The 13300-nt window shown below is 43.0% G+C and overlaps 1 protein-coding gene across 11 annotated transcripts in view; it reads right to left on the reverse strand.

Moving 5' to 3' along the window:
- The window catches only part of CCDC138 (coiled-coil domain containing 138), a 70774-nt gene that overhangs the window by 18111 nt on the left and 39363 nt on the right, over window positions 1-13300 (reverse strand). For 9 of the 11 annotated variants that reach the window (XM_037897509.2, XM_037897549.2, XM_043536232.1 and 6 more), the window contains one exon: window positions 7579-7755. In XM_037897509.2, coding sequence (XP_037753437.2) covers window positions 7579-7755 — 177 coding nt within the window. Of the gene's footprint in view, window positions 1-7109; window positions 7240-7578; window positions 7756-10756; window positions 10967-13300 lie in introns of those variants that run through there. The other 2 variants (XR_005225162.2, XM_037897545.2) reach the window with 2 other exon arrangements.

Consider the following 13300-nt stretch of genomic DNA (forward strand, 5'->3'; position numbering starts at 1 on the left):
ATAAACTTAAAAAACCACCACACACTGGTGATTGTTTCTAACGGTATTTACAAACTTGACAGTTTATTCTTTCAGACTGAATATCTCCATTTGAACTTTTATGTTCCCATCCTGCAAATAGTTACACGAGACATTTCATTGACTCTAATGAAGCTACTCACAGGTGAAGTGAAGCATATATGCAACTATTTGCAGAATTGAGACCTAAAGTAGAAAAAATGTTCAAAAACTATCAAAGTTTATATGCTAAAAAATTTAACTTTACATTTATCTGTTTACAGAGACTAGGTATGTTTATACTTAAATTCTTCAAGCCTTATATTCTTGAAAAATATCAAAATCTCAGGATTCAAGAAAAGTCATATATAAACAAAATCAGAAACCATCTTTGACAAAAACATAGGACATGCCAAATCTGCCACATCCAGTGATGTCTGCAGCGCTGAACAAGCAACCAACTGGTGGTCTATAACCAAGGCTCAGAACTGCTCTCTAGAGCTCCCCAGAAGTTTGTCTGTAAACTAAGAGATTGACCACCAGTTGACATAGTTATATCTAGACAGTAAGACCTGATAGTTAGCTATGTGAAGTTGTAATCCTGCTGTGAAAAAACTCTTCCTCCCAAACAGATACAGTTTCTTTACGTGTTTTCCTTTGGATGTGGCTTTAGACTGTCCCTGGAGACCTCTCTCTTTCACAGAGCCCCTACCTGTGACCATAGCAGGGGACATGTATAAAAATGTTCAACCCTCCCCCAGACAGAACTTGGTATTTCTGTTCAATGAGTTCGGCCACTGGTGGAATGGATGAGAGGGTCTGCCACGGAGTCTTAATAGGCTGCATGATACCCATGCCCATCAACAAAGCTATCTTTCCTATTGTAGCTAGATGGAGAATGTCAATAACCTTATGGCTGCTCTCTTCCACAAGCTTAACTTGCTTTTCAAGAGAAGCTGCCATCCATCTAAGGAGCTTTTGGTATACCTTGAAATCATCCAGTACCAGGGATGACATCTCCAGTAGCAGGGCCTCATCCAGTGATGAGGACAAAGCATTAAGAAGGGGCATTGGAGAGACCTTCCAAGGCTGAAACAGGGTGCTGTTCCACCAACTGCTGGGGTAGCCTTAGTGGTGCCAATCTCCAAGGCTGGTCAGTACCACCCCCACCCCAATCACCTGACTCTTGGTATCAGTCGGAGAGACTTCCCTCCTGGCTTTTGTGGCTTTACAAGGGGGTGGAGAAGGTGACCTGGAAGCTAGAGGTGTCCCTCATGGCATCCAGTATGACCACTGAGGGGGTCAGAATGGTACTGGACCCCAGAAATGCCAGGTCCAAGTCTCCCAGTTCTGTGCTCTGCCCCATCTGAGATCACTTGCGGAACTGAAAGCATGATCTAGAGTATGCCCCATTGTGTCTGTAACATGTAATCAGCAAGCCATCTTTAGACTCCAAGAAAGACCTGGAGTAGTCTGAAGCCCACAGCAGTGTGGTACTGGGGGTTGTCTTTGGAGACTGGGATCTGGATCAGTGCTGGGTTCGAAGTATCAAAGGAAGCATGGATGACTTCCTGACTGCTAGTACCGTACAACAAATTAGCATCAGCACTGGTGCAGAGGTCAACTGCGGTATAGGGTTGGACAGCGGTGGAGCCACTGTGAAATGAACCACAGCTAAGACACGTAGTACCCACGGTGGTGCCAAATGAGAGTCCTTGCCCTGAACAAGATGTGACAAATCGTGTTATTGAGAGGTACAAAAGGTCTCTGCTGCAGCATAAGCTTCTAGTGTGTCAGTAAAGAGAAACATGGTTGTTCCACCAAGATCAGAGAAGACTGACCCAATGTCTCTGCTGGAGCAAGAGCTGGTCTCGATGGCCCCTGAAAGGACACCAGAGTCAGCAGCTCAAGGTCAAAAGACACAGCATGAGCTAGTATCTGAGAACAGTAAGCTGAAGGGCACACTTTACTATTGGTACCGGAGGAGCTTTCTGAGGAGGAATGTCTTTTTTGAGACTCTGACGAACCTGATACTGACTTATGCTTTTGAAGCCGAGAAAGCTCAGAAGCCCTTAGCCTCCCAAAAGGCGGCTCTGGCAACAATGAACTCCTGCATCCATCAATGGGTAAAGCAGGGGAAGTACTTCTGGAAGAAGTCTTTGATGAGGCCCCTTTTGAAGAATTAGGGGAGCCTCCATGAGAAAATACCAGGATCATTCTTCTATAAAGGGGAAGGAGAGCGGGTCGTGAAATAGACAACTGCAACATCTCGAAGGTCAGTAACTCTTTTTTCTTCTCTGAGTGATTGCACATGTCCATTCCACTTCAAGTGACTCACAAGCAGTCTGGAGGTGGATTTTCTAATCTACCTGAAGAGTGACTGAAGGACTACTCATCCGAACCTGGCATCATCTCTGGAATGCTGAGGTATAGCATAAGTTGTAAAAGTATGTACTGAAAACCAAATTGCTGCTCTACAAATACCTGTTATAGGTACTTAAGGCAGAAGCTTAAGGAAGCTGCTCAAGACCTTGTAGTGTGCCCTACTACTTTACCCATAGGGGTTACATTAGCAATGTCATAGCACAGATACATTTAGGAGGAAATCCAGGACGAGATTCTCTGAGTCAAGACAAGAAGGCCTTATACCCTGCCTGCAATTGCCATGAACAGCTGGGAGGATGACCTAAACAATCTAGTTCTGTTCAAATAAAAAGTTACTGCTCTTCTAACATCCACAGTATGAAGTCTCTCTTTTTCCTTATGAGAATGGGGCTTAGGAAAAAAGTTATGTATATCATCTGATTGAGGTGGAATTCCAACACTACTTTAGTCAAAAAAATTTGACGTGGATGCAAGTACTTTGTCCTTATAAAAGATTGTGTAGGGAGCATGAGCTACCAACGCTCATAATTCTGCTTCTCTTTCTTGCAGAGGTAATGGCTACCAAAAATGCTACTTTCTTGAATCGATGGAGTTGAGAGCAGGTAGCCACCAGTTTAAAGGGTGGACCCAGCAAACTTTGTTAGCGGTTTCCCCCCTTTTTTTCTCTAGAGTGGTCAGATTGCCTAAGCATGAAATGCAAGTATCATTGGTACGACTGAGGGCAGAATTGTTTCTGTTTAGGGAATAGAGTGTAAAATCCCAGTGTTTTCAATCTAGCCTTCAAGTCTTTTGAGACTGTGAAAGTTTTCATCAGTCTGCTGAGAGAACAGGGTTGAACTTTCCCAGGGGAAATCCTGAATAGTCTGCTGGACTTCCCATGGAAGACCCAAGTCTTGACCCATGAACACTTGCACATTACTGCAGCTCTGGTTGCTGAATCTTCCTCATCTAATGCATCTTGGGGGATGGGGGTTGGGGGGGAAGAGAGAGAGAGGTCCTACCCACGAGTTTGCCCTCTTCCAAGATGGCCCAGAGTGCTTTCCTGGCATCCTCTGGTAACTTGTTGACGAACTTGAGAACACTGCCCTACAGAGAGAAATCATATCTGGCCAGCAAGGCTTGCTGATCAGATATGTGAAATTGCAGGCTAGCAATAGAATATATCTTACCAAAAAGGTTGAGTCGTTTTGCGTCTTTATCCTTCAGGGTAGACGATGGCCATCCCTGACGTGCTCTTTCATTTACTGTCGAGTCAACCAGAGAACCTGGCAAGGGATGAGTGTACAAATGTTCAGAGCCCTGAGAAGGAGCTCTTGGTAGGCCTGGTAGTCATCCTGAAGAGAGGACGACTCCCGAGACACCTCAACCTCATCAATCAGGTAATGAGGAGGAGGCGTGCAAAGAAGGTTGAGCAGGAGCTTTCTGTACCTCCCCAGATGGAGATTGTGGTATGTAATGTTCCTGCTTGCTACTGGCATTGGTACCATGGGTAACTTTGAAATTCCTCATGTGAACTATCCTGACATCTGCTTGGGGATCTGGAGGGTAGAGGAACTGGGAAGGATCTGGCGGTGGGGAGGAACCCCAATTGTTTCAATACGGCCATTGGTAGGACCGCACTCTCTATCAGCCCAAGGATGTGTGTCCCTGGACCACCGCAGGAGCTCTTTTGGATACCAGGAGTGGAATGCCTTCTATTCTGGGAGCGAGGGCCATAGGAACCTACATCAGGCACCAAAGAAGAGTCACATGGCCAGGGAGATGTGGTATCATACAAAGGTGCCATGCCTCTGGAGACACTGATACCAGGGACAACATACTGAGTTTGCATCTGGATAGCACCAGGCAAGGCACCAAGGATTGGACCTTACTGGTAGGTAAGCCAGATGAAGTCTGAAGATCAATTGGTACAGGATGTGTCTTACATATAGCATGGTAGGTCCTCAAGGAGAATCACGTTGGGGACCACAGTCAATTCTGCAGGGACTTCAAGCCCCAGATAGAAGCCCCTTCAAGCCCCAGAATCATACAACTATAGGGCTGGAAGGGACCTCATGAAGTCCTCAAATACAGCCGTCCGCTCTGAGGCAGGACCAAGTAAACCTAGAACATCACTGACAGGAGTTTTGTCTAACCTGTTCTTAAAAATCTCCAATGACAGGCACTCCCTTTGAAGCCCATTCCAGAGCTTAACTACCCTTATAGTTAGAAAGTTTTTCTTCATATCTACCCTAAATCTCCCTTGCTGCAGATTAAGCCCCTGTTACTACTTGTCCTACCTTCAGTGGACATGGAAAACAATTAATCTCTCTCCTCTTTATAACAGCCCTTAACATATATGAAGACTTATCAGTTCCCCTCAGTTTTCTTTTCTCAAGACTAAACATGCCCAGTTTTTTTAACCTTTCCTCATTGGTCAGTTTTCTAAACCTTTTACCACTTTTGTTGCTCTCCTCTGGACTCTCCAATTTGTTCATATCTGTCATAAAGGGTGGTGACCAGAATTGGGCACAGCACTCCAGCTCAGGCCTCACCAGTGCTGAGTAGAGCGAGACAGTTACCTCCTGCATCTTACATTTGTGTTAATATACCCCAGATTGATATTGTCCTTTTTTCCAACTGCATCACATTGTTGACTCTGATTCAATTTGTGATCCACTATAACCTCTAGATCCTTTTCTCAGAACAGGTAGAAACCAACACTCTAAATAAAAATTAAGTAAAATAACAAATGAAACTTACTCCAAAATTCTAACTATAGACAAGTACACTAACTACATACAAGAAAACACAAATTTTCTGAAAGGGAAACACCTGCAGAACAAAGCAACATGCTCTGACTACCGGGCACGAGCAGTAAGAAGCAACTGAGGGAGGCCGAGGATGGCTCCGTCCTTTATACCATCATGCAACAGCACGAGACAGCAGAGGGTGCACGTGCTGCCATGACAGATATCATTAAGGGGAAAATCTCCGGCTCTGGTGCACAGGGCATATACACACCTGAACTGGAATGGTCATGTGCAATCACTCAGAGAAGAACCTTAACTCTTCCCCCACAAACACTACCAGCTGTCATAATCTTTAACCACTTTTCTGAATACAACTCCTTAACTATCCTCTCCCGACACAACCAACAACTACTTCAACGAACATCTACAACTATTAGTGTTGGGGAAAATAATTTACTAAAGGATGTAGGCCTTGCTGGAGCCCTAGGCATGGTTAAAAGTATGGACCAAGGCTGTGAGCCAAAGTAGGCCTTGTCAGAATAGCAAGGCTAGGTATCAGCTAATCAAGTAAGTACATTCCTAAGAGGATGGTACAGGAAGACACAGATCCTTCATGAGATAAGGAGGGAATGACAGGATAATGGATGACGATTTCAAACTATCAGGTACAAGGCACGAGGATGGTAGCTAACAACATCTGGAGTGTAATAAGCAACTTGTTTGTACCAATGTATAAAAGGAAAAAAGTCATAGGAGGGGCAGTTTTGTATTGGCCTAGCAGACAATATTATGTTGATTGAGCCGATACCTTGTCACAGACATACATATGTTAGTGAACCTGTAGCTTGGTATGAGGGGCGCTAGTACCGTGCTTTGATGACAATAAACCTGGCCAAGCCTTTGCCACTGAACGGAGCTTGTGGTCTTTCTTTACGAGCAATGTCAAGGTCTGCTGAATCAACGTTAGTTGCAAGCTATACTGGTGCAGCAAACACCGTAGCTTCAGAAATAACACTGCAACACTAGCAGCATAGGGGTGTGTGAAGAAGGGTGGGTGGGTTGAAGAGAGAGGGGCAGAGTTAAAATCAGACAAACATATGACATTCATCTCATTAGGCTATTTGATGCTCTTCAGCCTTCCACCAGTAATATTTGTAAGAGTATCTTTTTTAACGCAGAGCAAACAGTCCCATTTCCACCAGCACAAAGATACAATGGGGAGTTTGGTTTGAAATTTAAGTTCTTGGAGGAACCAAAATAGTTAAGTATGTAAGAATGCCCAGCTGACTATCTTCAATATTTCTAACACAGTGGCATTCCCCTCTTGGTCCAAAAACCCAGAAATTTTTAAAAACCAAACAGGTTTATGTACCAGGGATCCCCCAATACAGCATCTGACCCAGCCTCTGCCTCAGTTTCCCCTTACTGAACCAACCAATAACTGCACATAAGCTCTCGTTTGTTGAGTAACACCCTTTCTTGGGGTCTGTTTTATTAAAATAATATCACAGTTCAATGTCAACTTAAATTAAAACCAGCCTTTCTCCAACTCTACAATGCCTTAGCCACTTGTTCAATAGTTCTTTTCCAAAACCCAGGTCCTGCTGTCTGGTGCTTCCTAAAGTCTCTTCCACTTAAAGGTTCTGCCCTTGTCCCACACGTGCCTGGCACAGAAGGCCTCTTCCCCAGGTCCTCTCCAACCCTCGGTCTCCTGCAGAAGCCTTCCTGCAGGTTTCTCATCCTCTGAGTAGCCTCCATCCCCTGAGAAGCAGTGCTTCTTATCTGAGCATCAGGAGATCACCTGTTCCCTAGCCTCAACACCAATCACTTGGGGAGGCAGTTTAAAAGTGGCACAGGTAAGAATGAGCCCCACCCCCCTTAAAGCGTCAGGTCATCCAGTAACAGTTAACAAAACAAAAAAATGTCACCTAGCCATCTAGAAAAGTCACTTTTACTTATTAGAAATGGAAAAACTGAGCAGCATCAGCTACTCACTCAAATTATAGAGAGAGTTCATACAAGAGCCTGGCTATTTTCATCTCTCCACCTGATGGCAGAAGGACTTGCATCCAATGTCTGTTCTAGCATAGACTGACTTCAGAGAAACTAGAAATGTGCCCATCACCTACAGAAGCAATGGAAAAACCTTAGAATGAGTTGCAAAATGTAACAGGGATATCAGAAAACAGATCTGACAATATGCTGCACATATTTAAGAAATAAAAAACATCCCAAAAGTATCGACTTATACATAAAGAATGAGATAAACAGCAAACTCGTGAAGCTGTTCCCTAGCTGCATAACTACTGTATTTATACGACAAAAAGACAATACTACTTGCTACTACATATTACATCGGAAAGAAAGTATGTATTGTTTTTTTCACTTGGGAATTAAGTTTCATTGCATTTGTTTTTCATTTTATAATACTATATTTTTATTGTTTAAAACTAAGCAAATTTACCAGATTCCATTGTCATCTGAAGTAAACCATCAATGGCATTGGAAAGCAGACCTCTACTGGATATTCTTAAGTGACTTAATATAACAGGCACAGATTGGTACTCCAAAAACAAGGCCTTCCCTTCATCTGTCTTCAAGTCCACGCAAAGGGAATCAAATGCCTGAGCCAGATAATCAGCTGAAAGAGACATAAAAATGCAAACAATAATTTTATAATCACAGTTCTAATGACTGATCTATAAAGTTCAGTATAAATAGCTACTTTGAAATTAATACTTATACAGCTATAAAATTAGAGATTAAATGGATCAAGATATTAAGGTTTAAATTGTTAGACCTTTATTTTAATATTTCCTGTATTTCTAATTGACGATTTACTGTGCCTTGGTTTAAAGTAGAGAACAGGGAAGTTGAGGGCAGCCCACATTTTTAAAAAGTATGACTCAAAGATTGAAGTATTTTTCTCAAGAGATGAAGTGAACCCTCTCCTGCACTCAAAGCTTTATAATCCAGGTTACAATTACCAGAAATGCTTATTTCTATACTGCATGAATGATGAATGCAGAAATTCAGTTTTATTCTCAATATCATATTATTCCCAATATCAACAAGAAATAAATCTACAGAATCAGTGAAATCCCAATCCCTGTTGCTATGCACATTATTTTCTTCACATCACTGAATATTTCAAGGTGTAACACTGTTTGCGTTATGGCTTTAAAACATAGAAGCATGTTGCACTGGTTTTGAATTTTGAGTTAGTCTATCTCCCCAGCTTTGTTTCCTCTGCTCCGACAAAAGTTTCTCAGCAAGTGCTACATAAATGCCAATAAATACAAATTGTAATTAGTTTCGTGATCCAACTTAAATTTTTTATACAAATTAAACTATGAAAGGGAAGGACAAGGCTATGATAACTTTAAAGCCTGCTTATGTACAAATCTATTTACTTTTCTTCAGATTTTACATGTATGATATATAAAATATATAAGACATACTACGCCAATTTCCTATAAATACACATGAACGCTGAAGATAAAAATAGTCCGGAAATGACAACTGTGATTTTTTTTTTTGGCTTACATTGTATTCTAGTTCCAGCAGTAATTAAATGGACAACCTGAACTTCTCTCATACTTATTAGGGCCCTTATTCAGGATAGTACTTATGCATATGTAACTTAATACACATAAAGTAGTCCATTGACTTCAAATTGCTTGAAGTTAGTCATATGTTTATGTATCTTACTAAATTAAGGTTGTAGATACATTATAGAGTTTTTTCATTTGAAGCGCGGTATAATCAATAAATCACAGACCCTGCCAACTTGAGACTACGTGTTCATCTACATTTGGGAGACATCTACTAATGTGCTTAGAGATGAAGGAGAAGAATACTGGATAAAGACAAAGAGTGCAACTACTCCATTCCCATTTACTTTCACAAGGATTTGTTTGGAGAAGTTTAATCTTGCAGTTTATATGCTGATTACTACTCTACAGTATATTAAAATATACAGAGACTTGAGACACAGGGTTAAATAATCATCCAAGTACCTTAAATAACCACAGTTTCTTTATTTCAGATCTCCCTATTTCAAATTCTGATTTAGGAATTAAAAACACACTACTCAGCTACAGGATGAAATAATTAAATATAAGGGAGCCATTCTGTAGTACGAAAAGTTTAGTTATAGTGCCACCTCCTGGATTTACAACACTTTAGAACAGTGGTTTTCAAACTTTTTTTCTGGGGACGCAGTTGAAGAAAATTATTGATGCTTGTGACCCAACGGAGCTGGGGATGAGAGGTTTGAGGTATGGGAGGGGCTTAGGGCTAGGGAATAGGGTTGGAGTGCAGGAGGGGGTCAGGGCTCTGGGGTGGGGCAAGGGATGAGGAATTTGGGGTGCAGGGAGGGGCTCTGGGTTTGGGGGGGCTCAGGGCTGAGGCAGGGGATTGGGGTGAGGGAGGGGGTCAGGGCTCTGGGCTGGGGGTGCAGGCTCTGGGGTGGGGCTGGGGATGAGGGGTTTGGAGTGCAGGAAGGGGTTCTGAGTTTAGGGGCTCATGGCTGGGGTGGGGATTGGGGCACAGGATTGGGATGTGGACTTACCTCTGGCGACTCCCGGTCAGCGGCACAATGGCACAGCTTCCTGCCTGTCCGGGCACCGCGGGCCATGCTGCGCCTGAAGCGGCCAGCAGCGGATCCAGCTCCTAGGCGGAGGAGCGCAAGCAGCTCCATGCGGCTCTCGCCTACAGGCACCCTAGCTTGGAGTGCAGAGCTGATGCTCGGTGCGGGGACAATGCGTGGAGTCCCGTGGCCCCCCGCCTAGAAGCCGGACCCGCTGCTGGCCACTTCCAGGGCACAACGCGGTGTCGGAACAGGTAGGCACTAGCTTAGCTGGGCAGCACCGCTGGACTTTTAACATCCCAGTCGGTGGTCCTGACCAGAGCAACCCAGTGCCTTACGTGCTGCGACCCAGTACTGGGTCACGACCTAAACTTTGAAAAACGCTGCTTTAGAAGAAAAAAGTAATCTTACTGAAGCTCTTGTGTTATGAATAGAAGAAAATCAGTGCTTTACTTTCAATGGGTGATCAAAATTCTTGTGCAGTAATTTGATGAATGTGCTTTTTATTATTGAAGATCATACTTAACCCTGGCATATAAAGTAACAGTAAAAAGCAATGATGACAAGTTAAAAAGTGTTACCATTGTAAGTATTGGGTTTTAGCTGTTTAGCTTGGTTAATGAGTATTGGTAATGGCTATTTTTCATTTTGGGGGTTGTTTGTTTATTACTATCAGGAGGGACTTCTAACTAATGTGATTCTCATTTTAAGAATATATTTTACATTAGTCCATTGGTTAGAATGACATTCCCCCAATTATTAGAACATGTATCTGTTTTAAAAACTTCAAAAACCCAACCTAAGACACACTTTTATCAGGAATTTCAGTCTTAATAAGACAAATATAGCACAAGCAGTGACAACGTAAACTTCCACATAATGTCACGCTAATGTGCTTCCTACCTAGTCTGGAGAGGCCACATCTGTAAGTATGAAAGCACAGTTCAGTCTCCAGAGTTATTTAATCCTTAGCCTCCCTGGTTAGGCTGCCAATGATAAAAGTGGTAGTAGTCTTGTGATGTGGACATCTATCTGCCAACTGGGAACTGACCTGAAATCACTCACATATTTCATGGAAGCCTCTGAATAGCCACCCAATAGATCTCAGAGGGTAGATGGTGAACAAAAGTTGACACTGGGGATGAATTTACACTGGCAGCCGAAAGGTGCAATTCTCTATAGCGCATTACCAGTTCTCCAAAATACATAGTCCCCTGTCCCTCTATTCTCCACAAAAGATGTTCTAAAATTTGAAAACATTCTACAAAACAAAGAATGGGTTTTATTTGTACAAAATCACATTTAAAATCAGGAGTCAAAGATTAGGTGGTAGTACTCTCTCAAGCTCTATCGACTAATCATTTTCTCCAGATGCTCAGATAATGATGAACACCACCTCAACACACAAATGGAATAGAACAAGGATAAAATTAATCAATTAGCAATTTAACAGTAAATTAATTTAGCCCAATGGTGAAAACCTGCAAGGGATGGCAAAAGCAGAAACATGGTATACCCTCCATCTAGGGATAAATGCCCCCCTAGGGGAGCTCAAATCCACTGAATTGGGCATCTCAGATTCAAGTGCTCTGTCTCTCTCTCTGGCCCCAATACTGGATACGCTGGGAGGCTCAGGTCTCCTCGTGTGGGAGGGCAGGAGGAAGGAAGGTGTATTAATGTAGAGGGAATATATGGGCCAAAAGTGTTAACATAACCCAGTTATTGTCCAACTTTAAACAGTGTTAAACAAGCTTTGGGGCTTGGTGTACAGAGATCTCAACTTGCTTAGTACCATGGCAAACACACCATTAAAAATCCTTTTAACATTTTATTAAAGATACAGAAAAGGAAGGAAAAACAATTAAAGCATTTTAAATGTAAAATATTAAATAAGGTTTTCATTATAACATCCCTTGTTCCCTTTAGCTGAAGAGAATTTTTAGGAGGAAAAATCCTCATTTGACAATCTCTTAGATGGTATCAAAGATGGTAATAACTGTCTTTTTTGTGGAAAAGAAAGTATGTTAGTTGAGATGGGCTAGAGCGGTTGTTGTTGCTGTCATAGTGAAAGACGACAAAAGAAGCCACATGCAAAAAGTGGGGAGAAAAGAACAGCAGAGATTGAAATTCAGCTTCTGTCTCTGATGTTGACTCTCACTTGGAACCTCACTGCTGCAAAAACACAGGCACAGCACACAGTCTTATTAGCCACTCCGAGACCAACTTAAACCAGCATTGGGGTGTTTAGGGCATTGCTTTTAGCTACATCTTTCTGGTCAAAGGCTTACGGAGCTGTAGTAATGCATACAGCCTTGGCTGGCTAAACCAGACTCTTAGTAGAGAGAAGGAAAAAGCAGAGCGATAGGAAAGATAAGGAATAAGGTAGGGAAGGAAAAGGATGCATGGGGAATGGGGAGGTCACAAAGTCTCACATCCCATGGTGTTTGAGATTCAGCTAGAGCCAGTAGAAGTGGTGATGTCATCTGGGTCCTGCTCTCTGGCCCAGTCTGGTCAGGACATCTCTCAGGATTAGGACAAAGAAGGTCTGGGGTCCCAGGAAATGGTGTGGGTGGCAGCCATGATGTTGAAGCTCCCTCTGATAGCCCATTTTTCTCCTGAAGTCTTTCTTTAAGGACCATACTAAGGAGTGGTGGGTTGAACAGGGTAAATTTGTAGGCCCAGTTATCACAACCTGGGGTGTGTGTTCTGCCCAGGGGTAGATTATCCTTTCCTTGGCTGTTGCGAGGACTATGTTGATCCCAGACTGGAGTCTCCCTTCCATGAGCAGCAGCTTCTTCTTCCTGGTCATAGAGGGCATTGTGGTGCTCCAGAGCAGCTACAGGAAGGTAGCAACCACTCTTAATACTTCCTCCTAATGATACATGCCTGGCAACTCCTCTGGTTTCCCCCGTCCCAGTTAGAGGAAAAGGACTTTGGCAATGGCTCCTCCTCCTGCTCTCTTTCAAGCAAGGTGCTGCTCCCCCTGCTAACGAGGCAGCTGCTTGAAAGAACAGTTACTTAACTACAGGAATTGGTTCTTCAATCTATGTGGTCCATAGAGATTCCACTCTTAGCACTCATGCAACTCATGAGCACGAGATTGGATTCTTGCTGGCTACGAGTGTTCGTTGGAGCTGTGCCCTAAGTTGCCAGAGCTCTAGTGGAATAAGCTCTCCTGTGGCTAGGTAGATCTCTTCCAGCTAACTCATAAATTCTTGTGCAGTCAGAAACCCACTTGGATAACCTCTGAGTAGATACAGGTTGGCTCCTGACCCATAAACAAAAGTCATGAATGAGGTATGCTCCTGGATGATTTTGTTCTATCTAAATAAACTGAATTCTGACACCACCTTAGGCAGGAATTTAGGGGAAAGTCTAAGGGTAACCCCGTACTTCTGAAACGCTTATAGAGGGTACCAGACATGAGGGCCATGAATCTCTTCTACTCTCCTAGCTGACAAAATGGGCCACCAGAAAAGGAATTTTCATGGACAGGTGGCAAAGGGAACAAGCTGTTAAGGTCTTAAAAGGGGGACCTGTCAACACTGCTTATACTATACTTAGGTTCCAAGAGGGAGGGGGACTTCTGAACTGG

The sequence above is a fragment of the Chelonia mydas genome, chromosome 1 (genome assembly GCF_015237465.2).
Source record: "Chelonia mydas isolate rCheMyd1 chromosome 1, rCheMyd1.pri.v2, whole genome shotgun sequence".
In the NCBI taxonomy this organism is placed as follows: Eukaryota; Metazoa; Chordata; order Testudines; family Cheloniidae; genus Chelonia; species Chelonia mydas.